This window comes from Salmo salar, chromosome ssa14 (genome assembly GCF_905237065.1).
Source record: "Salmo salar chromosome ssa14, Ssal_v3.1, whole genome shotgun sequence".
NCBI classification, from domain to species: domain Eukaryota; kingdom Metazoa; phylum Chordata; class Actinopteri; order Salmoniformes; family Salmonidae; genus Salmo; species Salmo salar.
The window spans coordinates 25,241,520-25,269,391 of NC_059455.1; the positions used below are offsets into that span (position 1 = coordinate 25,241,520).

General features: G+C 40.3%; 1 protein-coding gene across 2 annotated transcripts; it reads left to right on the forward strand.

The window, feature by feature from the left end:
• Positions 1 to 26,706, forward strand: LOC106569230 (potassium voltage-gated channel subfamily B member 2). Of its 2 annotated transcripts, none has more exons than XM_014140389.2 (3): positions 1 to 441; positions 1,488 to 2,197; positions 22,546 to 26,706. In XM_014140389.2, exons 2-3 carry the CDS (start codon positions 1,619 to 1,621, stop codon positions 24,427 to 24,429), a joined length of 2,463 nt encoding a protein of 820 aa, XP_013995864.2. In that variant the 5' UTR covers positions 1 to 441; positions 1,488 to 1,618; the 3' UTR covers positions 24,430 to 26,706. The 2 variants fall into 2 exon arrangements, with proteins under 2 accessions (XP_013995864.2, XP_013995863.2); XM_014140388.2 differs by having other exon boundaries at positions 1 to 423.
• Positions 26,707 to 27,872: the final 1,166 nt, after the last annotated feature.

Consider the following 27,872-nt stretch of genomic DNA (forward strand, 5'->3'; position numbering starts at 1 on the left):
TGTTCTCGTTGATCTGGAGCTGTCCTTGGTGATGTACAACTCAATCCAATTAGCTTTCACCTCTGGGCTGTGTTGCAGCCAGCGGGTGGAAAGAACGCTCACCGCTTTCAGTCGATCATGTGTGTCTTGCTATGCAGATAGCCCCATGGTGCGCTCATCCGTTTATTTTTTACATGCTCGATATCCGAGGGCAACCTCTTTTACCATATCCCCATGGAGTGTGTGATCTGTAGTTTTACTACTGGTAGTAGTATTTCCTCACTACGAGGACGATATTTGTCTGTTTATTTCCAAATTTGATCAAGATATGTGGAAGACTCCAGTTACAGACGGCTTGCGGTACTAGTCTGATGGGAGGGTAGCCTAATCACGAATAACCTGCCTCTTCAATTATTTTCGGGGGAGAGGAGTTTGGTTTGAAAGGTAAAGTGATACAAAAAGGTAGGAGACGGATTGTTATTAGCCTACATTATAGTGTTTGAAAAAAAATCTGAAATGTTCACCTTTCACGTTTTTCTGAAATGTTGTTTAAAAATAATATATCATATTTTAGCCTATCTACAGATCTATTATTTAATGATAGGTTGTGTAAAATCAAAACATGTTAATAATAGCCTAAATGTGAAATAGATTGTTTGATTACAGTGAAATACAGGATCAAGTCAGGATGTGATTATTGATAAGATGCTTGAAAAGTTAAGCTTACTGAATGAATATGGTATATTGTGTAATATAACCAATCGTATATTGGTTCCATTTGATCTTCAAAGCAGTATATTACATAAGTAACCTTGGGGTGATAAAGTACAACTATGTGACCTCTATCAGAATTTACCCTAGGCTATGATCATCAATCACAACCACAGCCTTATCAAGACCTACAGTATCAAGATGGAGTTGGGTACCATTTACCCTCCATGTGATACATCTACTGTAAGTTAGTGCAACTGAGTGCCCTAGAGCTTCCTGTATAAATAGCCTGGAGGCTATTATCAAGTCATGTATTGTAGCCTAGCTAAGTGTAATAGGCTAGCATGCTTGCAGTGGGATTTGTGGTTGTCTTACGCCTACACAATCACATTAACGCTTAGGCCTATTGCCTTCAATGCTATAGAGAAATTCAATCCTTTTTTATTTTATAAAGAATCACTTTTTAGGGTTGTTCTGCAATACCTTGAGCTCACATCCCATTTATTTAATTGGATTGGCTATATTGTTCTTCAATCCTGGTCTTGGACCACAGGGTGTGTAGAATTTTGTTCCAGTAGCCAGCTAAGGAGTTGAATTCAGTCTGGATTTTCTTGCTATACTAAGAGACCTGATAGAAATAGTCAAGGGCGTGATGATTAGTTGAGGCCTACTGGGCTGAAACAAGCCTGCACACCCTGTGGGTCCCCACGATCAGGATAATGTATCCAGATGTACATTTGTCATCAACTAATGGGTAAATTAGTGTCCCTGTTTTCTTTTTCTTTTTTTTCTCTCAGTTGAAGCCATGGGGCAACCGGTTTGAAGTTTATCTCACATTCAAAGTTGGTGTGCCCATTCCTAACTGAGGGGTCAGTGGATTTGACCTGACCTCCTCCTGACCTATCAGAACACCTGAACTGTGACCATCATGGCAGAGAGAGCTGGCTTTGGGATCCCCAAAAGCAACTTACGTCCTGTAGGGTCACTCCCACCAGAGCCTATCGATATCATCCGCACCAAAGCCCGATCCAGAAGAGTCCGCATCAATGTTGGGGGTCTTGTCCACGAGGTCCTATGGAGAACACTGGACCGTCTCCCCAGGACCAGGCTGGGTAAACTCAGAGACTGCAATACCAACGAAACCTTAATGGAGATCTGCGATGATTACAGCTTGACTGATAACGAGTACTTCTTTGATAGGCACCCAGGAGCGTTCTCCTCCATTCTGAACTTTTACAGAACAGGGAAGCTGCACATGATGGAGGAGATGTGCGCCCTGTCCTTCGGCCAGGAGCTTGACTACTGGGGTATAGACGAGATCTACCTGGAGTCCTGCTGCCAGGCCAGGTACCACCAGAAGAAGGAGCAAATGAACGAGGAGTTGAGGAGGGAGGCCGAGTCTCTCAGAGAAAAGGATGGGGAGGAGCCGGAAGAAGGCTGCTGTCCTGACAAGAGACAGAAGCTGTGGGACCTCCTCGAGAAGCCTAGCTCTTCTCTTGCTGCTAAGGTAAGACCAAAGCATTGACCTGAATTAAGTTTAGTCCTACTGACTGTGGGTCAGTCCAAATCCATCCCATCCCATGGTGTCATAGCTGATGCAGGAATCTCTCTAATTTATTGATTTAAACATAATTTATGATCTTGGATTTTCCTCATGGCAAACATCCTAAAGTGGCTGCTGTGAAGTAGTGGAGTACTATAGAGCCTATGCTCTTAACCCCTTTTCAACTCCAGCTCAGCTGCTGGAAAAACTCTGAATGAAGTAGATCTCAATATATCAGGAATTTGATATATGGAATTTGATCAGATAGTTTTATTCACAGATCTTGTGTTCCACATTGAGTTTTTCTTTAGATACCTCCTTCCTTCCAACTCAGGAGGAGAGTATTGTGCCCCCAGCAGCTTAATCCTCCTTTAACCTATGAAGTAATCAGATAAGAAAGAACCCAGAAGATTATGGTGCATGTGTGATTAGTGCATACTGCTCTGTGTATTGTACAGATGATATGATACACTTAAAAATATATATTAATAATATCATACATATTGATACACAGTATTTTGCATCCTTAAATACATTTAGTTCATTTCAGTATAGGGTGATCAGTTGCTTAATAAGGGATGAATATGAACTAGGGCACTAAATGCCTAGTGTTAGGTTAGGTATTATGGTTTTGTATTCATGTTCAAGTTAAATCAAATAACTATGTCTCCAGGACTAGGCTCTTATATGAATCTGTCTAATGTGAAATATTATTTTGCAGACAGCAACTTAATTTCTTGTCTTGCGTACACAATCCCAATGGTATACCATGTGTACTGAGCTTCCCAGAATTCAGGCCAAGGAAAGTAGTCAACCCATTAGTAACAGCTTTAATGTGCATGCTTTTATCTTTTTTTTCTAGAGTGGGGAAGTATAATGCATTGTATTCCCACAATTGCACATTTGTCCTCTCTATGGGCAGAATCTAAAACATCTAATGGTTCACACAGATGCTAACCTCAAATGGTATAAACAGTACAGGCGGTTTTCTGAAGGACCATGCTGGAGTTTTATGGAGAGTAGTTGGGGAGGGATAAGCAGAACATTTAGTTTTGCTAAAAAACACAAGTGATACCGTCAAGCGCAGTGTGCAAGTTTTTAATTTCTTCAATAACATTTAGTCACCTAATTCTGGAGGAGGTGCAGAGAATGTCTTATAGGAGTTTTAGGAGTAGGCCTGATAGGAAAGCGTTTTAGGAGGAGGTGGTGGAGGTAAGAGGACAGATAGTCAGGGGAACCCACTGTTGGCTCACACAAGTACTGGTCAGTCCCCATTATCCTGCCTCACTAAACTGGCAGGACACTCAACAGACTGCCAACTGGGCAATCCTTTTGATTTCACTTTGTCCCTGTGCAATATTTGAGCCACTATGAACATCATGTAATTCAAGCTGATGGGCTCCAATCCCTGAAACATGTCCTCCTTCACATACCTGTACTATATTTACATTGAAACCTGACTATCCAGAGATAGGTATAGTAGCACCAAACCAAATGTGTTTGTGAAATTAGCTTGGTGATTTGTAATGATAGAGTGAACAGTGAAGTAAGAAAGGGCATCCCTTACCCCCCCTTGACGGACACTTGGCTTGCAGAAGGAAGCATGGGGGTAGCACTAGCTAGCACATGGGGATTAGGGAGTGCTTAAAGCACAGAGTTGATCCCAGGGTGTGCTGCCCCCTTTGACCTGAGAAAGACATGGAAAAGCAAAAGGCACAGGGAAGGACAGTGGCTGTGTGCACCGCCAACTCCTCCTAGGTGTGATATACTGGAGGAGCGGCAATGGGTTGTACCCGGCCTGTCACAACAGTGCAGTATGTTATGGTTGGCTCCCAGTCAATCATATTTTGTGAGTCAGCACAATGACACAGTATCCACTCAAGCGCTTGTCATTACATCACCCACAACTGCTGACAGGAATGGAAAGGGGCCTTGCATTGACCATATCAAGTTACCTCACGGACTACTCTAGAAGTCATCATTTTGGGAGGCTTCAATGGATGTTCATTACTGTAAAATGTTATTCCAGTTTATTACTTATAGTACAGTATTTGATTTGGTATATTTATCAAATCTACATTTGTATTATGAAATTATTGGAAACAACTTTACAACGGGTGTCAAAAATGTATTGTGTGGTTTTCAATGATACAACCAAACATTATAAACTTTTGTGAATATGAGTAACTTCTTGACACAGAACATGTGAAACTTCCATGTGAGTGTTTACAGTTTTCTGTGTCCTGGGCATACTGGTCATCAACTCCTTCATTCTACACACCGTTCTTAAATATCTGTCAGTTTTAACATACTTTTATATGCTATAAAAGCCATCAGGAACTCATACCGGTAGGCCTACTACATAATGGTATGTGTCCCTATTTTTGCTGAGGCCTGGTTGTACGGCTCAGTACTGTAGGGAGTCATGGAAGTGAGACTTAATCTCCTTTGGGGGTTTTACCCTGGCTGCTTCTGCAAATAGACTGTTGCGAAGGCTGCACACCGTCTGGCTCACAGTGAGCTAGGTTTGCAATATGCCGGTCGGCCTGGCCAGGGGTCACGTGTGCGGTAGAGCTGTTAATCAATTACTGGAGTTGGGTTTGCTGCTGCTATAAGATTAACAAATGAAGTACAGGTAGTCTCCTTCTCGCTTCATGATGAGTTCCTTCAGTACTTGTTGAATAGATACAGGTTGAGGGTCCCCTGGTTAATTTGAGTTAATGACTGTGAGATTGTGCAGATGGCAGGAGCTTGTTTCCTTATCACACTCAATTTACTCTTGAAGAATGCTTAAAAAGCTTGAGTTAGTTAAATGTGTCCATTTGGCAGGTTAGACAGAATGCTTGGATAGCAGAATTGTTTTTCCCAATTGTGTTGTTGATGCGTTTCCTTTTTAAAATTCTTTCACCCATTTACATTGATTGACCTTCAATTGGAGCTGATAATGTCATATGGGTCATAGGGCATTGTTCTCAAAGAAAGGTACAGGTTTTTCACTAGCTCATGTGGCTCAATAGCTGTGGTCTGGAACAAGCACTATAGTTGTACAGGGTTATCTTAGCCTTGGCTAGATTGGAATTTTGTGCATGGTAAAACTGTATCCCAACGTTTTAGCTTTTTTGAGAGATGTCTTTCAATCCACCTCAATTTACCCACTGGATAGAAAGGTCACAATTTTGACATGGGGACCTGATCAACTCAGAGCATTTAATTAAGTGCTCTTTATATATTCGGCAGCCATGGGAGTATATTCACACAGGCAAAGTTGAATCATTATTATACCAAGGATGTTATCCTGTTATTGATATATGGGATGAGGGATTTTGAGTCTTGGCAAGTAAACTGCTCCTCTCAGCATAATCCATTTTGCCTTCAGTTCATATAAGCATGGCAGTTCAGTTCATATAAGCATGGCAGTTCAGTTCATATAAGCATGGCAGTGCGAGGCGCAGGAAAATGTAAATTGCATCTGTGTGGTAATGTGCCACCCTTTATATAACTACTTGTCTCATCCCTCCTCCCCTCTCCTCTATCTGCAACTACCTCAATATTAAAAGCCATAACCAGGAAAAAATAAGCCCATCAATTCTCATCCTGTGTCACTTTATACAGGCACGTGCACAGATCGGACTCTACCTGTGCAGAGCACATGTCCCTTTTCCCTTCCTGTCTCTGAAGTGTCCTTTTCTTGCTGTTGTTCTGAACCCACTAACTGCAAGTTGTCGTAAATATGTGTGTTAAATATATTACATTTAATTAGACATTAAGATGTGACCATCTATTGCTTTTATGTAACTTAATAATGAAAGTCATAACTGCTCAACAAGTCTTAAACATTATTAAACAAATGTTACACCTGCCCCTCAAGAGATCTTTGCACGGCCCTGACTTCATATATGCATTGTGTTGCTAAGTAATTTAATTTAAAATGCCCTTCACATTCCACTGTTGTTAAAATTCAAAGCATGAATCGTCCCTTTACTTTTTACAAACTGCTGGTTAAACCTTTCAAATAATTACTCCCATTTTTATCTTAGATTTATATCAACTTTGAGAGAATTTCATTCCATTATGGCAGAGGGTCCATCTGGACCTTTTTAGAGCTAGACTTAATCATCAGTGACCCTTAGGATGTTCAATATTACTCAGATGCCAAACAGTATCTTCGCTCTCAGGTTAGTCTTAAAGGTGAACTGTTTGTAGTTTGACCTATTGTAAATTAGTTTTTCCTCATTTTTGGAGGTGTACGATTGAATGAGTCAGTTGATCCTCTTCAATAAACACTTTTGTAAGTCAAGCTCATGCGATCGATAAGCGTACTTTAAATGTACTTTTTTTTGCTTATTTTTCATTCTTATTTGAGAAATCATACAATTGATTGCGTGTCTTGTGGGTGGTGAGTGTGATATGATTTATTTGACTGCAGTTGGCAGGCTGTAGGCCTACAGCACAATGGCACATGAAAGGAACTGGGCACTCTACTATAGTTGGAAATCATTGCCCTGAGTTGAGTAGTCTATTTATGTAGTGGGTAGCAATCGAAAATGTAGTAATATGCAAATGAGCTCTGCATCAGCAGATGACATACGCATGTTGTTTTTTTGTTGTGATGCTGTGGCAGTCTGCTCTTCTCCATTCAATGCAATACTGTGTGGTGAGCACGTGGCCATTGCAACATCCAATGTTTGTCCCTAAAACAGAATACCTTGGACATAAATATCAGTTCAGTTTACATGCTGTGTTGAAGTACAGGTTGCCACTCAGCACGTCGTCTGAATCTATGTCACATGTTCATGTCACCTAAATTACCAAGCTTTTGGTGGGCCTGTATATCGTGATGACCAATCAGGCACATGTATTTGACTAATTACTATAATTATGGCCTTCTCCCTTCTCCCCTCACACAAAGAGACACCATCACACCCTCACCAACCAACTGAACACAATCCAGTGGGCTTTGGTCTACATAGATCACAGTCAAAGACCATAGCCTGAGCCAACATGGTCTAAATAAAACCTATTTTGTGGGGTAATAGCATGGTGTCTTTGACCATAGTAATGAACTGTGAAATCTATGCAAATTCCCTTCATACTGCAATGTTATATTGATACATTTTTGAGTGTCTATATGCATTTTCACTGTATATTGATAATTGAGTCATGGCATTGCTAAGAAACACTAATATTTTTGGTTTCCAATCCAGTGGTACATCCCTCATCAATAGTGAACATGTACACACACATACACAAACACACAAGGCTTGATATTGGTTAAGTTATGGTCTTATGTAGGCTATATAACCATTTTCCAGTTGCTATTGTTGTACAATGTCCTGAAATGCCACGCCTCCGCTGTGCCCCTTACTCAGCAGATTCTCCGTGACAAATGTGGTGGGTTGGCTCCAGCTACATCTCACCTATAAAAACACTGCTAATCCAATATATCCTACGTCACTTTTCCATAAATACCCCATCATTGATCAAGATGTTCTTGAGTTTCCGTGCTCAGTTCGTTTCCCCTCCGAGACTTTTGTCAGAGGAAATCTAACCTTCAGTCCTTACATCCTTTGCATTGAGATGGTATTTCCTTTTTGTCTTGTTGTCTATCAGATTTATAAACTGTGAGCTCTTTGCTGTATGACAAGTATACCCCAGAGGAAGTAGGCTCTGTATGTCAGCCATTTTGTTATTGGCTCAGAATAGATATTTTATATACTGTAGGATTCATTTTTGCTGGCTGTGTACTGGCATACATTTTACGGGCATACTTTCATCTCAATTAATTATTTTAGTAAATTACATTTTGCCTTTGGCAGTTATGATGACAATATTGCTACTGTACTTGAGGTGAATGTGGAACCGTAATACTGTTTGACTGATGGATTTACTGTTATTTGCACATCATGTTTACATGAAATTTTACAAGTGGTGTTTCTCTTTTATGTCATAACCATAACACTTGTGATACAGTCATTATTTTGATGAAGAGTCCCCTCAAACAGCTGTGTTAAGCCACAGTTCTCTGCCTTCCACATGTCTTAATTTCCTCTCCGATGTCGTTGTAAATCCAAACTCCTGTCGCAGATTATAGCTGGAACAAATCCCTGTGTTCTGCCAGATTGAACCTCTACAAACAATCTTCCCAGGACAATGTTTTGTGCATTTCCTGGGAGCCTTTGTTTGAAGTTTAGCAGCAACCCAAGAGCTAAACGTAACTGAGTGGGAGGAAGGCACTGGCCAGGGCTTAATGAGGAAAATCCAGATCTTTCAATTAATCTGCTTACCTCTCAGTAGCCAGATGTTCCCAAGGACTGCACCATGCCGGTCCAGGTCACACATGCATGCAGCCTGGTGGGGACAGAGAGAAACACAGCTGAGGCAGCTCAACCAGCGTACTAGCCCCATTGTCCAGCGGTCCCACCTCTCACGTACTATATTGGATATCTCCGCCACTCATAACCATAGAGCATCATGCTCAGATTGAGCCATGATCAATCATCACACTCAGGGTTATGTTTTGAGGGATTTCTGTGTTTTGAGGGATTTATTGTCAAAGCATATTATAATGAAAATGTGGATTAGCAGAGTATAATACTCAAAGCTCTTAGACTGGGTCTCCCGAATGGATTCCCTTGTTGGATCTTAAAATCGCCAAAGGGCATTTTCTAAATACAGAACATACCTATATCTACAATACCAGTCAAAAGTTTGGACACACCTACTCATTCAAGGGTTTTTCTTTATTTTGACTATTTTCAACATTGTAGAATAATAGTGAAAACATCAAAACTATGAAATAACACATATGGAATCATTTAGTAACCAAAAAAGTGTTAAACAAATCAAAAAATATTTTTGATTCTTCAAAGTAGCCACCCTTTGCCTTGATGACAACTTTGCACACTCTTGGCATTCTCTCAACCATCTTCACCTGGAATGCTTTTCCAACAGTCTTGAAGGAGTTCCCACATATGAGCGCTTTTTGGCTGCTTTTCCTTCACTCCGCGGTCCAACTCATCCCAAACCAGCTCAATTGGGTTGAGGTCGGGTGATTGTGGAGGCTAGGTCATCTGATGCAACACTCCATCACTCTCCTTCTGGTCAAATAGCCCTTACACAGCCTGGAGGAGTGTTGGGTCATCGTCCTGTTGAAAAATAAATTATAGTCCCACTAAGCATAAACCAGATGGGATGGTGTATCGCTGCAAAACGCAGTGGTAGCCATGCTGGTTAAGTGTCCCTTGAATTCTAAATAAATCAGACAGTGTCACCAGCAAAGCACCCCCACACATCACACTTCCTCCATGCTTCACGGTGGGAACCACATAAACTGAGATAATCCGTTCACTCTCCGTCTCACAAAGACACAGCGGTTGGAACCAAAAATCTAAAATTTGGACTCATCAGACTGCCCTTGAAGAAACTTTCAAAGTTCTTGACATTCTCTGCATTGACTGACCATCATGTCTTAAAGTAAGGATGGACTGTCATTTATCTTTGCTTATTTGAGCTGTTCTTGCCATAATATGGACTTTGTCTTTTACCAAATAGGTCTATCTTCTGTATACCACCCCTACCTTGTCCCAACCCAAATGATTGGCTCAAACACATTAAGGAAAGAAATTCCACATATTAACTTTTAACAAAGCACACCTGTTAATTGAAATGCTTTCTAGGTGACTACCTCATGAAACTGGTTGAGAGAATGCCAGTAGTGTGCAAAGCTGTCAAGGCAAAGGGTGTTTAACACTTTTTTGCTTACTACATGATTCCATATGTGTTATTTCATAGTTTTGATGTCTTCACTATTATCCTACAATGTAAAAACATTGTAAAAATAAACACCCTGGAATGAGTAGGTGTGTCTAAACTTTTGACTGGCACTGTACTTGATCTCAAATTCAAATTACTTTTTTGCCCCAGAGAGGGAACTTATTTTTTTAATCTGTTGTTTTCTATGAAAAATATGTGATCTATATGGAAAATAGTAAATTGTTATTGCTGTGAAAAATATATTTCCTGTAGACTACAGATGAATCCTGAAATACTCTACAATAACTGTTGTAGATACCCATAGCGATATCTGTCTTGAGAAAGTAATGAAGGTGACATACTGTACATTGTCTATTGATTCACCTTATTATTTCCTTTTTACATATTCAATAAAAATACAACAAATGTGCTTCAATGGTAATTGCTCCACTCCACTGAGAGCTCCATGGCCAAAGAGAAAGCTCTGTCATTTGCAGTTATTTAATTAATGAGAGCTTTGTCAGACTGTGCTCTTTTAGTGGGTAAATATTGTCTGTCAGGAAAACCACCCAGAATGTTTTGCAGGAGAAGAACAATACGGGTGTTTTATGACTATTACACAGCGTATCAAAGAAGACTCTTACACCTTAGCCATGAAGGTGCATTCTTGTGGCTGAGTATCTGATGATCCTTTGGCGTTCCCTCCCTGTGTGTACACGCATGCCCTGCCCTGGAGATCTCAAGACGTAGGCTAGCTATTTCTCTGTATCCAGATCACTGTTCATGTAATTAAGTTTGTGCAGATCTAAAGATAAGGTCAGGAGGAAGCTAATCCTGCTCATTCCACCCCCACACCCTCACCAGTGATGTCTGTCTACCTGGACTATATCTAAATGCACCACACGCGCACAAGGCCCATGAGTGAATTACTCTGTATTAAGTGCTTGGGTAGTATATCACATAGCAATGTGAGGGTAGAATCTATAGGGCGTTTGCTGAACGAGGCACAGTGGTCTCAATGAATGGTGTAAATGCCATGTGGTGTCATAGACAAGACAAAGACACATGGTAGTGGCCCACTAGTGTGGTTTTCACAGAAAAGTTGTTAAGTGTATAATGTTGAATACTGACTTCAGTGTCCTGCCTGTGAAATAGTCCAACTTTTCAGCGTAGTCTTTGCCATTGTGTTGTTTCTTCATGTACAGAGCAACTCAAGTCACTCAAGGCTATCACTAATTTCCCTGTGAAATTTCTACGTGAAGCAGCATGAATTTAGATTAGACCAAAGTGGAAAGATGCAAAGGTCAAACTATTTGCCAACTATTATGCCACTTTAGTGGGTGTTGCACTTGCACTTTGATCCACCTGGTGGGTGATAGTTCAGGTCACAGTTGACCAATGAGACCTCAAGCAGCTCTGCCATCACAGCCAATAGGCATAATGCTGGATGACCATTGACTTGACCTCAGCAACCACGACTGTAGCCTGATGGGTTGCTCATCCTGACATGCCCTAGACAATCCCTGCGTCACGCGATTCCTACAGCCAAGGCTTTTCAGAGGCTTTGTCTTATCCCTCCCTACACTCTTAGAATAAAAGGGGCTATATAGAACTGAACCCTTTCCTGCAGTCAAATGACCAAATCTCCCTCTAGTGGCCTCATAGGTGGAATGTTATTTACCCTTGGATGCGTTCGGTCACATATTTGTGCCTTCACAACTCTATTCCTCAATTTCACCATTTATTGTAAAAGATCAATTCAAACATCATCCAAGCATCATACGGAACACATCCACAGCCAAACTCATTCCATAAACCAATCTAAATAACAGGTTGCATTGACAAAATAACAAAACATAAGTTAGCGACCTAAGAGTTTGACTTGTTAACAATGTACCACATATCTGGTGAGCACAAGGGAGAAATGTAATATTGTTTAGAAAAGGGACACGTATCAGCGAAGCTAACAGCAGCTAAATTCTTTATGATGGCAGCCATGTTTGACAAGTGAAAACTCCCTAATCCCAGAATGCCATTCACTATAAGAAGCAAATAAACTAAGTCAAAGTCAAAGATGGCTTCGCCCATTGCCCGAAATATATGAACTTAGTTTGGCCACTTTTTGAACGGTCATCCAACTCAGAATTCCAACTCGGGAACTCTGGCCTCTTTCTAGAGCTCTGACATTCTGACCTGAAGATCACTGACATCATGATTTGACCTCATATTTTTCAGAGTTCCCAGTTGTCTTGAAAGCACCATAAGTCAGTCAATTGAACCATCTCTTCACCTTGTTGTGTTATAACATCTTTGGTCTGACAGACGCGTTGTATGATGTCAAAAACATGGTGTTACACATAGCTATGTCTTGGGTAGCCTCAGACAATAACATTGACGTACAGAATACGCTGACTCGGTGAGCGAGTTTATAAGGAAGTGTATAGGAGATGTTGTACCCACTGTGACTATTAAAACCTTCCCTAACCAGAAACTGTGGATTGATGACAGCATTCGCGCAAAACTGAAAGCACTTACCACCACATTTAATCATGCCAAGGTGACTGGAAACATGCCCAAATACAAACAGTGTAGTTATTCCCTCCGAAAGGCAATCAAGAGACAAAGTGGAGACAAAGTGGAGTTGCAATTCAATGGCTCAAACACGAGACATATGTGGCAGGGTCTACAGACAATCATGGATTACAAAAAGAAAACCAGCCCCGTTGCGGACACTGACGTCCTGCTCCCAGACAAATTAAACAACTTCTTTGCGCGCTTTGAGGGCATTACAATACCACCGACACGGCCCACTGCCAAAGACTGTGGGCTCTCCTTCTCCGTGGCCGACATGAGTAAAACATTTCAACGTGTTAACCCTCGCAAGGCTGCCGGCCCAGACGACGTCCCTTGCTACGTACTCAGAGCATGCGCAGACCAACTGGCTGGTGTGTTTACGGACATATTCAATCAATCCCTATCCCAGTCTGCTGTCCCCACATGCTTCAAGATGGCCACCATTGTTCCTGTTCCCAAGAAAGCTAAGGTAACTGTCGTAAATGACTATCGCCCTGTAGCACTCACTTCTGTCATCATGAAGTGCTTTGAGAGACTAGTCAAGGATCATATCACCTCCACTCTACCTGTCACCCTAGATCCACTACCAATTTGCTTACCGCCTCAATAGGTCCACAGACGATGCACCCTGTGCAACTGGTTCCTGAACTTCCTGACGGGCCGCCCCAGGTGGTGAAGGTAGGAAACAACATCTCCACTCTGCTGATCCTCAACACTGGGGCCCTACAAGGGTGCGTTCTCAGCCCTCTCCTGTACTCCCTGTTCACCCACGACTACGTGGCCATGCACGCCTCCAACTCAATCATCAAGTTTACAGACGACACTACAGTGGTAGGCTTGATTACCAACAATGACGAGACAGCCTACAGGGAGGAAGTGAGGGCTCTCGGAGTGTGGTGTCAGGAAAATAACCGCTCACTCAATGTCAGCAAAACAAAATAAATGATTGTAGACTTTAGGAAACAGCAAAGGGAGCTGTTGCATCCTATCCACATCGACGGGACAGCAGTGGAAAATGTGGAAAGTTTTAAGTTCCTCTGTGTACATATCACCGACAAACTGAAGTGGTCCATGCACACAAACAGTGTGGTGAAGAAGGTGCAACAGCACCTCTTTTTTGTTTTGAGGGCATTACCCGGAAGATGGTCAATGTTATTTCATCAGCCGACACAGTATGTAGCACCAACACTTTCTATGAATACCTTTTTTAAGTGAATAAGGTGCAACAGCGCCTCTTCAATCTCAGGAGGCTAAAAAACGTTGGCTTGTCACCGAAAACCCTCACTAACTTTTACAGGTGCACAATTGAGAGCATCCTGTCAGTCTGTATCACCGCCTGGTACGGCAACTGCACCGCCCACAACCGCAGGGCTCTCCAGAGGGTGGTGCGGTCTGTACAACGCATCATCGGGGGCAAACTACCTGCCCTCCAGGACACCTACAACACCCGATGTCACAGGAAGGCAACAAAGATCATCAAGGACAATAACCACCCAAGCCACTACCGGTTCACCCCGCTTCCATCCAGAAGGCGAGGTCAGTACAGGTGCATCAAAGCTGGGACAGAGAGATACAAAAACAGCTTCTATCTCAAGCCATCAGATTGTTAAACAGCCATCACTAACACAGAGAGTCTGCTGCCTACATACAGACTCAAATCATTGGCCACTTTAAAAAATGGATCACTAGTCACTTTAAATAATGCCACTTTAATAATGTTTACATTAGTCATCTTATATGTATATACTGTATACTGTATCCTTCACTATCTATTCTTTACTATCTATTGCATCTTAGCCGCTCTGTCACTGCTCATCCATATATGTTATACTTAAATAGTCTCATTCCATTCCTTTACAAGATTATGTGTATTAGGTTTTGTTGTGGAATTTGTTAGATATTAGGTTTTGTTGTGGAATTGTTAGATATTACCTGTTACATACTGCTACACTGTCAGATCTAGAAGCGTAAGCATTTCTCTACACTCGCAATAACATCTGCTAACCATGTGTATGTGATTTGAGCTGGCAAATAGCTTAGCAGTAGCTCATCATAATCAGTACAACTTTCATAAAAGTATTTTACACACACCATTACAATCTATGCAAGAATTGGAATGCATGATTTGTCACCAGTACTTGGAAACATGAATAAAACAGTAAATACATTATCCTCCATACATACATGTGGTATGCGCAGTAGAAACGACAAAACAATTTACAGAAAATAAGGCACTTACTTTGATAGGAACGCACACGCACGCATGTCCAAAGTTATTATTTGTAAGGAAAACAAGAATGAAGGCAATGCGGGCACCAGCCAGAAAATGTGCCAGGGGGAAAAAGTTTGTTCAAGGCCTGTTCTGACTAGAGATGCGCATATGTCTGCATACTTGATCTGGGGAAACACGAGAGAAGTACTTGGGCACTCTTTGAAGAGAGAAGTTTGTCCGGCTCAGTAAAGCCTCAAACATAAATTGTCTGCAACAGTGACATGGGTGACTCCTCATTAATTCTTATGTGAATTAACGAGGAGGCCGAACACACCTCAATTCAAACTATTGTTGCAAAATCAAACTTGTTACAAAATAATTTCAAATTGACAATTTGAAACAGCCTATAGATAACTAGCAGGCAGCGTACCTTGGTTTGAGGGCAGCGCGGGTTAACTGTCCTGTTGCTTAACAATCACATTTTGAAACAGTGAGTGGATTCTGACATCACCTGCATTAAAAAAAAAACTCATGCCAGGGCGACCATTACATGTTGACTACACCGGGCACGCACGTGTGTCCGCGTGGGCTTCTTGATTTTGTCCAACCACACCAGATGCGATCAGGACACGCAGGTTGAAATATCAAAAAGAACTCTGAGCCAACTGATTAATTTGGGGACAGGTCAAAACACATGAAACATTCATGGACATTTAGCTCTACTCCGACAATTAATCCACAATTCAATCTGGTAATCTGTCCTAGTTCATTCTTCTTCTGTGGATTTTATATGGTGTTGGCAACCAACTTTAAGATAAATTACTGCAACCAACTGGACTGGAGTGTGGACCTCCTTCATCTTTCAATCACCCACGTGGGTATATGCTCCTAAAAACCAATGAGGAGATGGGAGAGGCGGGACTTCCAGCTTGTCAAGCATATAAAATAGAACCAAGTTCTATTTTAGCGCTTGGCTATGCAGATGCTCGCGAGCAGTTTGGTTGAAATGATTGAATAACATGTATGTGTACATTTATTTTTCAATGCTCACGCATGCAACACTGTCGGTGTGGTCAGCATGTTAGAGATATTTGGAATTCACGCGTGAAAAGTTTAATATAGTATTTGTCATAAATTTGTAACTAATACACTTTTTTTATAAACGCTGAAAATGCAATGTTTCTATGTCAAACAGTTTTGTTATTTTTCAGTCTTCTGTGATGTATATAAAGTGTAATATTGGGATGCAAACTCAAAATGTAATACATTTCAACTCTATATCTGACATGGTCCAGGTGCCTTATTTTTTTTAAACCCAGAACCATGTGTGTGAGGTGTATACTTTAGTTTCAATGTAGATTTGTTTACAACTACCAAGAAACACTCTGTGTGACCCTGATTTAGCCCACTGCAGTAAAATTGAAGGGTTATTTGCCTGTCCCCAAAGGAGAACCCCTTGAAGAACCCTTTTTGGTTACAGGTTTTGATTGCAGGGTTCCATTTAGAACCGTTTCCACAGAGGGTTCTACATGGAACCCAGAAGTGTTCTACCTGGAACCAAAAAGGGTTCTCCTATGGGGACAGCCGAAGAACCCTTATTCTAAGAGTGTACCTCTGCATCACATAATGACAGATTCTCTCTACGTCTCTCTCTGTAAAGCTCTATAGCAAGCCACCTTTCTTTAATGTGTTCTCAGTTGAACATTTGTATTTTTTATTTTTTTGGTTTTGAAATGTTCTTACATCTGATATCTTTCCAATGATTTGGGTTATTTGGGATTTACTTATGTAGTAACATAGTTCTTACATAGTTCTGGCATATTAACTTTTTCCACCTTATTAATATTAAAACCAAGTACAATTATCATTGTACTAATTGTAGGAAGCTACTGATTGTGTTGAATTATACATTATTTTCAATAAGTAAATAACAGGTAAACACCTGGAAGTACAGTAGGCCAACCCATTTCTACTTACCACATCATTTCGTAGTAAGAACCTGTCAAATACCATCTAAAACAGCACTGTAAAATTAAAAAAACATTACCAATACTTGTATGGATCATGGTACTTTATAAGTGGAACCAACTTATATATTATGTTTTACCACCAGTTGTGGCTCATTTCTTTTTTGCCTCGTCTTGGCAGGAGGCTTTCTCAGAAGTAGCTGGCAGCAGATGCAGGCAGTTGTCAGCAACTCACATGGCATCGACAGGCTGTCACAGCTATGGACACTCTCCATTTTTTATTATTATAATCATTTTTTCATCACTTTATATGTAGATGCAGGTATAATAAGTCAATATAACCCCCCCACCCCCTGTCCTCCAGAGGGCCATAAGTATAGGAGCTTCTGCATGTGCTTGCGTTGTCTTGTCTCTGTGAGGAGGACATTTCAGGATAATTATAATAGGATTTGGAGGCTATCTATAGTAAGGATAGAGAGAGGTTAGAAGTGGTTACTCATTCTTTCCTCAACAGGAAGAATCAACCAATAATCTGATATTTCTTCTTCGGTCAACATTGTAACATTGTAATTCTAAACACCCCCATGGAAACTTTCATTGAAAAATGCCAGCCAGACAGTATATTGTGTATAGAAAGCTGATGGTGTATGATAATTGATTAATGAAACTCATTACGATCCATACAGTATGGTTGTATGGCTATGGGCTATGATTAGAGACTCAAAGTTAGCATGTATTAGCCTATACATATAATATTTATGTTTCAAATAACAAAGAATATATGACAGTTAATAAAGTCTATAATTGCGTTTGCTTCATGGGATGAGGGAAACCCCTCCAGAAAGGGATTTTTCTGTGTAACCATCAGGCCAAGAGTCCCATCATTTGCTCTCCAAGCCAGTCAATAGCTCTCCCCCATTCGTCCCTGGCAAGACTGCCCTTCACTTTCATTGCACTCATATTTTAAAGGACTAATAACACTGCTGTGCCAATTTCGAGACTCAAGCTCATGCTCTCACATCTTTGTTGCACACGTACAGTATTGCTCATTTGACAATTTGTTCGCATAAAGCACTTGAAGATGAGCAGAGGGCGGTCACAGTTATTACAGTTAGTGACGTTATGTCCTGCAGCACTACAGAAAGGTTGTCGAGTGAAAATCTTTCTGTGCTAAATACGACAGTATGGCCTGGCCTGTTTGGGATATACCAATATACACTGACTATACAAAACATTAAGAACATTAAGCTCTTTCCATTACATAGGCTGACCAGGTGAATCCAGGTGAAAGCTATGATCCCTTATTGATGGCTCTTGTTAAATCCACTTCAATCAGTATAGATGAAGGGGAGGAGACAGGATCAAAATACATTTTTAAGCCTTGAGACAATTGAGACATGGATTGTGTATGTGTGTATTGTGTATGGATTGTGTATTGCCTTTGAACAGGGTATGGTAGTAGGTGCCAGGCCCAGGTGCACCGGTTTGTGTCAAGAACTGCAATGCTGCTGGGTTTTTCATGCTCAACAGTTTTCCGTGTGCATCAACAATGGTCCACCACCCAAAGGACATTCAGCCAACTTGACACAACTATGGGAAGCATTGGAGTCAACATGGGCCAGTATCCCTGTAGAATTATTTTGACACCTTGAGGGGAAAGGGGGGGGGGGTGTTCTGCTAGGAAATGTTACTGCTATCTCCTAACTGCATTATCTGCAATGAGGGATCTGTCTTTTTACGTCATTAGTTCTCCCATTCAAACACCTGTGCATATTTTAGATGAATTGAAATTAAATTGGCAACTGTCTGTGTGACTGAATCTCCAACAGACAATAGTGTATTTAGGGTTTGCAAAGCTCCGGTAATTTACCAAAGTTAGTGGAATCTTCAGTAATTTTGGTAATTAACAGAAAATCTATGGCAATCTATCGTAATTTTGGCAATTTATACTTGAATAACTTGTAAAAAGATGTATTCATATATAGTATAAAAAAACATGTCCGTGTCCATGAGTTTCTAGTAGATAGACCATATATGGTTTAAGAGAAAATAGCATCTAATCAATAATGGTATTATTTTCTATTAACTCTGCAACTATTGACTTTTCTTCTCAACTGCCACCAGTTTGACACCAAAACATTGAGAACAAATACATATTGACATTGTGAAATATATACAGTGCCATTGTGAAAGTAGTCACACCCTTAACCTTTTCCACATTTTGTTGTGTTACAGCCTGAATTTAAAATGGATTAAATTGAGATTTTGTGTCACTGATCTACACACAATACCCCATAATGTCAAAGTATAATTTTGTTTGTAGAACAAGGAATCAATAAAACATTAAAAGCTGAAATGTCTTGAGTCAATAAGTATTCAACCCCTTTGTAATGTCATGCCTAAATACATTCAGGAGTAAAAATGTGCTTAATAAATCGCATAAGTTGCATGGACTCATTCCATGTTAAATAATAGTGGTTAAAATAATTTTTGAATGACTAACCCATATCTTTACCCCACACATACAATTATCTGTAAGGTCCCTCAATCGAGTAGTGAATTGCAAGCAGAGATTGAACCACAAAGACCAGGAAGGTTTTTCAATGCCTTGCAAAGAAGGGCAGCGATTGGTAGATGTGTAAAAAATAAAAAAGCAGACACAGAATATCCCTTTGAACATGGTGAAGTTATTCATTTGGCTTTGGATGGTGTATTAATACACCCAGTCACTCCACAACCACAATACTAACCTAAATGAAAAGAAGGAAGCCTCTACAGAATACAAATACTCCAAAACATGCATGCTGTTTGCATGAAGGCACTTAAGTATTACTGCACAAAATGTGTCCTGAATACAAAGCGTTATGTTTGGGCCAAATCCAACACAACATATTAGTACCACTCTTCATATTTCAAGCATGCTGGTGGCTGCATCATGTTATGGGTATGCTTGTCATCGGCAAGGACTAGGGAGTTTTTGGGGGGGATAAAAATAAACTGAATACAGCTGTAAGCACAGGCAAAATCCTAGAGGAGAACCTGCTTCAGTCGGCTTTAAAACAGACACTGGGAGACGAAGTCACCTTTCAGCAGGACAATAACCTAAAACACAAGGCCAAATCTACACTAGGGTTGCTTACCAAGAAAACATTGAATGCTCCTGAATGGCCTAGTTACAGTTTTGACTTAAGTCGGCCTGAAAATCTATGGTAAGACTTGAAAATGGATTAATAGCAATGGTCAACAACCAATGAGCTTGAAAAAGGTTTTACCACAAGAATAATGGGCAAATATTGTGCAATCCAGGTGTGCAAACTCTTAAAGACTTACCCCAAAAGACTCACAGCTGTAATCGCTGCCAAAGGTGTTTTTACAAGGTATTGACTCAGGGATGTGAATACATGTGTAAATGAGATATTTCTGTATTTTCAGTAAATAAAAAAAATCATTAAGAAGTATTGTGTGTAGATGGGTGATAAAAAAATATATTTAATCAATTTTGAATTCAGGCTGTAAATGTGTAATAAGTCAAGGGTTATAAATACTTTCTGAAGGCACTGTAAAAGTGTGTTAAAAGGATATTTCATGCTGAAACCCTGGTATTGACTAATTTGATGGCTTATATTTCTGATAATATTTTAGAGCTTTGACATTCCATTTTTTTTAAATTTAATATCATTTTATTTAATTATTTAATATATTTTACATTTGATAAATCCCCAGAGGGCTAGAGATAATTACAGACACCTGTGATGATCTGAAATACCAAAAAGGGCCACTAAATGTCTTGTCATAGATTACATAAAATTCTTGAAAGATACCAACATTCTGGTAGTTTACTGGTACACTTTGAAAGTTTCAAGTAATATCCCCTCCCTTTGCAACCCTAACTATACTCTCATGCCATCGTTTTTTTTTTTATTTTGTCTCTGTCTGCTAATCACAATTGACTTTTTTTCTACAGAGGCGTTGGAGATGCAGATCTATTTCAGTGTCGGAGTCCTTTGTAACCTGGGGTTAATTCTCCTCTAAAGCCATGATTAAGAGAGTGTTTCAGGGAGGTAAAGCCCATGTGATGACAGTGTCACAGGCCTTGGGAACCCAAGCCAAGGTGGAAGGAAGGAGGGAGGGAGGCTGGACCGACCAGGTATAGCTAAGAGGGATATAATAAGCGTCTATTTCCACAGGGCACTAAACCTGTGCCCTTGTCTTGATGACAAAGTGAACATACACACACCTCACAGGTTTGACCTTTGTCAACCTTTGGTATGTGCTTATGTTAGTGCTTATTTAATCTGAGCAAGATGGCCGTTGTGACAAAGTCTTCTTAGAACCGTGACATACAATAAAGGGCAGACAAAAATCGATATACTGTTAATTAGCGTTAACTGATGTGGTGATTTGTTTGTTTCCTCCATCATTCAGATATCCCTGATTTAAGTGTTTCTTGGGGTAAGGAAAGAGTGGCCAATGTGCTGCAGAGAGTTGACAGGATATGTGCTTTAAGCATTGATTAACAATCCATAAGCGAGCCTCTGCTACAGGCCACATTTAGCTGGATGGGAGGAAATATTGCCTTCTGCTCTGTCATCTGTGCCTTACACAACCATTTCTGGTATTGCTCACATCATCATACCCATTGGGTTATATAGTATATACAAGTTTAAGTTGCAGCTCCATCTAATCAAAGGATGTTGTGTAATAAATAAGACAAATTAGGTCGCTATACTGTCACTAAGTAACGTACCAGTAATATCATAGTAAAACTAAAAATGACTTTACAGTTAGATGGATGCACTAACAAATCTCTCCCTTGAGGTCAGGGCACCTTACGAGGCTGCTCTGCCTCTGTCAGACCAATATGACCACCCCACTGTAGGGTTAAGGGGTTGCATGAGGAGAACAACCCTAGACCCTGTGAAGACCGTGATAGCTGAGGTGTGGTAGTTGATTTACTTATAGAAAATCACTAGACCTTAAGCAAAGTCAGCAGTCAACTTACTGGTTGATTTTTAGCTGCTTATACCTGCTCTTATTGATCCTCCTGGCAATGCTAAATGTGAACAAATATTGATGTCACTCACTATCTGTTCACCTGAAGGCATAATGAAGGTTTTCCTGGTACCTCAGTAAGGAAGGCTTAGTCCTGAGAAACCAAGATAACTAGAATTAGTAACCAGTATGTTCTTTTAGGCTTGCAAGACGATGTCAGGTGGAAATAATGCATTTGTATATATGTTGATACCAAATCAAGTCTTCAGAGATTTAGAGACAGCAAATCTGTAATCAGTTTGATTCATGGTCCTTGAAATTTCACAATGATTTGTTTTCAATGAATGGAGGATATTTTCTTTCATCAAGAGAACACATTGAAACATGAAAGAACCACTTGCAAAATGCTTAAGTTATTTGTTTACTTAATCAAAACTGTTAACCTCAGACAAATATGACATCACTTTGTGGATTGTCTATGTATTTATAAGACATCATTTTATTGTTATTGTAGCTTTATCTCCCAAAGTTGGAAATCCTTTATATCAAGCAATGCTAATGTGATATGCTGATATGAACCTTGTTTATTTCAAATTCTTATTCCAGATGTTAACATTCATCTCTTCTATGTTCAGTGGACCTTTGTTTAGTGGATGAAACACAAGAGATGATGAAATCAATCCAACCACATACTATGTCATTTTCTAGTCGCATGACACATACATGTGCACCACACACACATACGCACACATGTAAAAGGAGTTGTTTCAACTCTCTCATCATGACTAATATTAAATTGTTTCTTTGTCTTTCAGTTCCTGGCCTTTGTCTCCGTATTCTTCATCGTTCTATCAACAATCTCATTATCACTCAATACCTTGCCGGAGCTACAAGTCGTTGATGAGTTTGGACAGTTCAATGACAATCCCAGCCTAGCGCATGTTGAAGCTGTGTGCATCGCCTGGTTCACGATGGAGTACCTCCTCCGCTTCCTCTCTTCTCCTGACAAGTGGCAGTTCAGCAAAGGCCCACTAAACGTCATTGATTTACTAGCTATCCTGCCCTACTATGTAACTCTCTTCCTGACCGAATCCAACAAGAGTGTTCTACAGTTCCAGAATGTCAGACGAGTGGTCCAGATATTTCGTATCATGAGAATCTTAAGAATTCTAAAACTGGCCAGACATTCCACTGGACTGCAGTCCCTTGGGTTCACCCTTCGGCGCAGTTACAATGAATTGGGTCTGTTGATATTGTTTCTGGCTATGGGTATCATGATTTTCTCCAGCCTGGTATTCTTTGCCGAAAAAGACGAAGATGCCACAAAATTCACTAGTATTCCTGCTTCATTCTGGTGGGCTACCATTACCATGACAACTGTAGGTTATGGGGACATATATCCACAAACTCTTCTTGGTAAAATAGTCGGCGGGCTCTGCTGTATTGCAGGTGTATTGGTCATTGCATTGCCCATCCCCATCATTGTGAACAACTTCTCAGAGTTTTACAGGGAGCAGAAGAGACAGGAGAAAGCCATCAAGAGGAGAGAGGCCTTGGAGCGGGCCAAGAGGAATGGCAGTATTGTTTCTATGAATCTGAAGGATGCGTTTGCTCGCAGTATGGAGCTGACAGACGTTATGGTGGAGAAAGGTGACGAGAAACGGCCGATGGATAACCATCTCTCGCCTAATAGGTGGAGCAGTAGGCACGGCAACTCTGAGGTTAGTCCAAAATCCCAGGCGAGGTATAAAGAGGTTGCTCAACTGGGATCTCCAGATAAGGTCAATCCACCAAGAACCAGCCCACAGCACCTGAACGCCCAGATATTGGAGGAGATGTACAACAAGATGACGACCACTGCCAACATTGGCTCTGGAGCTCCACATGAACAAGGACAGAAGCTTGAGGAAGTAATGGAAATGAAGGTAGTGTCTTCCGGACTAAAGCCCCCCCCAATCAAGGAACGAGCCATGGGTGACCTCAGGAGCCCTTCCAGTGTGGACAGCTTCGCCAGCTGCACTACGGAGTTCAGTGTGGCAGAAAGCAGTTCCCTCCTCCCCAACGTAGCAGGACGGAGGGCTCCTCCTCCTCTTGACCTCAGCCAGATCACCTCTATGGAACCAAAAACCACAGGCAAAGTTCAGCCGGCCACCATCATCAAGGAGGGTCTTTATGAGTTTGTCTCAAGCAATCCAGAGGGGGCGTCACAGGGGGAGGATAATCAAAGCTTTGACATGAGCGTCGAAAGCATCCGCAGTTCTCTCAGAGGCAACAACCCACAGAAGACAAAATCTCTCAAAGTCAATTTCAATGAATCTCAGGGAGAGGTGCCATTAACACCTCCCAGCACTAAGTCCCCTCAGTCTCTCAGTGCAACTCTGTCTCCACCAGGATACCAGCCCTCCCCACCCCCAGGCCAGGGCCTGGTGACCAGCCCATGGTCTCCAGGACAGTCAGGCCAAGGAGAGGATGGAGCCCAGGGCTTAGAGGGAGAAGGTCTGCCTTCCATTTTAAGCCATAGCGGAAATCACATGGACAGGGCCGCCGTCTTCAGCCCTTTGTCACCTAAATCCCTCAACTGCACTACTCAGGAAGTGGTCATCGCCGGCAATGGGGAAAGAGAGACAGGCAACAGCCAAAAGGAAAACCACATAGTTCTGGATGGAAGTCTATCTCCACCTTGTGAAACAAGCATGTGACTAGTATAGGTGGAAGGTCAAGGAAAGAGGAAACAGACTATCTGTTTGTGTATGAAGAAGAAAAAGAAGCACACTAATGTATTGAATAATAAGTTGTCTGCATGGCTTGACAAGTATTATTTCGGATAACATCACTGTTTCTGAAGACCTATGAGAACTGCTGTTTGGTGCAGACGTGGAACTTATAACAGTGGATTTTACTATAAGGCTCCAATGTGAGCAAAAAAACTACCTAGTTTGAATGAGGACATTTATGAACAAATTGTACATTATGGTCCAGGACTTTTTACGTAGCAAGTTATCCATTGCAAGTTTCTTTGTTTTAGCTTGCTAGTGTGTTGGGACAAGGACATCATCTGAGGAGAGAAATGAGGAATGGCTTTGGGATTTTTATATAAGGGCTCATCATTTGTGGAACAGTATCAATGTCATATCATATTCTGTTACTTGATATGACTTGCATTCATTTGCTAAGTTTAATTTACTTCTCATGTTATTGTGTCTGTTTAGATTTTGCATTGTTCTCAATCAAGTCAACCAAGAGATATACTGTATATGGAACAAGCAACAGTCTCTTAGTTCAGGGAAGCAAAAAGAAAGTGCAGCATATTATATAGAAATTCTATATGGGAATAGACCAATAAGACAGTTTTAATAATAGCCTATACATGGCTATCTATGATTGCTTTCTAATACTTTATATTCTACTATTTTATATTCTGTTCGTGAATGAGCTTACGTCCCTAATTTCTGTGTTTAGCTCTGATGTTGTGCAACCTTTCATCCATGCAATGGGAAATGGACAAGCCATATAAGTATTGCATGGCAACCTCAAGGATTTACACTATGGCAAAAGTGATTAGATAATGACAACCATTACTCTTAAGGGAAAAAAAGTATCATACAGCAGCACTTCATTCACTTAGATACAGATCATATCAACTGAATGGTTATTCAAGTTCTTCACTAAAATGGACATGCTGAGTACCAGATCCATTCTGATCAAAGGAAATCTGTTGTTACATTCCTCACTGTATTTATGTTGTTATAATGCTGCCTTAGAGAAGTGCAGAAAATGTGTTGGGTATGTATGTATGCTAGTTGGAACAAATACTGTGTATGTGATGTTTGATGAGTCAAGTTGAATTTATATTGTATGGGGATGATTGCTAGGTCCAATACAGTACAGTACTCAGGTAGAAAGTATAGCACTGCCCTCTACAGACGGAGGATTTTAAGGCACTAATCCAAGAATTCATGCATATCTCTAGTTGGAATTCCTCTTAATATTGAACAAAGTAACATCTTTATTGATTCATTGTGCATTTTAAGTTTTGCATGGCTGACCAACTCAGTAAATGGTAGACATCTCAACTGTTGAAGCTTAAGAAAAATGATGCTGACAAGTCTGAACTGAATCAGGAGGGTTACTGCGGACAATTGTAATACTACAGCGTATTAACTATATAAACTACTGTGCTTATATTCTATTTAAAGTAGATTATGCTACCATATTATATTTTGTTGGTTCACTCGTATGATTGATTCTATTTTTCTAAGATAAAATAGATCAGGATTGTAATATTTCCTGGTACATTTTTGAATTGTGTGCCTTTTCATAAATAGACATTTATGAGAAGGCGAAAACCTACATAATTTGGCTGGTTCATAGAGATCTATAAATAATGTATTTCTAGTAGGGATACATATGAGGTGATGATAAGTAAATAGCTATTGTACCAAGTTCTCGGGTTTTGTATAACTTGAAAGCTTTGTCATATCATGGCTTACTTCCTCCTTTCAAAGTACCATTTGCTGTCAGTAATGTACAGTACAGTACAATACAGTACGGTGCAGTAGGCTTATGTTAGATCATAATTGAGATGTCAGGGAAAACAGGAAAAGTTACTGCACTGACACACCCTGGTATGACACCACCTCTTATCCACCAAGTCATCTGTAAAACAAATTGTATTTTTGTTGGAATTATCTTACATTCTTTTGTACAGTTAGCTTGATCATACTCACATCCTCAAATCAATACTTACAACCACAATATACAGTAGGTAACTCTAGGGTCAATTCCTCAGTTATTTTTCTTCTGCCTGCTTTTTTTGATGTTCCCTCCATCCCAATATACTTTGGTTGTTTTAACGGTATGTGACCATAGTCATCTTAATTGTTAGTCAACATAACTTGATAGTGAATGACTAGTAACTTATTGTTTTACAATAAGTTTATTACCATATGCAAGACAAATAAAATTTGTTCATGTGACCCTTTGTAATGTGTCTGCTTGCAGAGTGGTCCTCAAGATTCGCTCTTTACATGTCATGGACATTTTCAATAATAAGGTGAATAGACTAGACATATACAGTATGAGAGGACAGAAAACATTTTTTGGGGGGGGAAATGTGTTACATTCCCTATCGAATGATACTGTGTAGTAGGCTCTATCTAGGAACTGTACAACCAAGTCCATCATGGGGAGCGCTTAATTCAGTGATAATCAATCAATAACTGGCTGTTATCAAATTCACTTCAATTAAACAGCATTGAACCAAGGATATGTTTAAGGGGAGATCCTTTGGTGATGATTGAACAGTGAACAGAAAATATAGTTTACCAAGCTACCAATTACTTCACATTGGGAGGAGTTAAGCTAAACTACCCTTAAGAAAAATGTAGTTTACTTAACAAAGGTTACTTTGAAAAGGTAGTTCACTACATCCAAACTACTTTCTGAAAAATTATCATATGTAAATCTGAAATGTCCTAGACTACAAATTGCAAGAACAGATCACTTTGGGGTCATATGTTAACAGAATGTCTAGTTTAGCTTATTAAAGGAGCTACATTTAGAAATTGCACACTGTATTTTCAGAAAATGTCCATAACATAACTGCAGTAGTAATGGAATGATACTGGTTCACAATATTTTTTCACAGAAAATGTATTTCGGGCCAATACAAAACAGTCTAAAATGTAGACTTTCTATTTGACAACAAAAGCCAGACCGGTGAATAATGTAAGGTATCATTGTACCATCTAAATTACTGTGAAAAAATATAATTTTTACAGCTGTTTGAAGATGGTGGATGAAAGTGAAAGTAAAATAGTCTCCACCATGATTTCCGGGATCCTTGGGACGTAACCACCATTGGTCCATGCTATCTGGAAACCTTGGGACGTCGAATAGCACTAACCTCTCCACAGTGTTTCTGGAAATGCGGAGGGTGTAATGCAATAGCGGAGCCTTCAGAGGCTAAATTGAACTCTGTACCGCATCGCCATGTACCTCATAAATGTTGTAACAATGCGGAGGGGCTCTTTATAGCTCCGTATAGCTCCACATTTACATGATTGGTTGATGGTAGGTGGGGGCTGTACGTCCTGTACAAACACAAACTCACTTCCTTGACAACTTCATTCACAACAGCTCT

What these genes read in the sequence shown, in the direction of transcription:
- LOC106569230 (XM_014140389.2), top strand. Translation starts at nt 1,619, where the DNA reads ATGGCAGAGAGAGCTGGCTTTGGGATCCCCAAAAGCAACTTACGTCCT. An exon ending in GCTCTTCTCTTGCTGCTAAG is followed by an intron (nt 2,198 to 22,545) that starts GTAAGACCAAAG and finishes TTTGTCTTTCAG; the next exon opens with TTCCTGGCCTTTGTCTCCGT.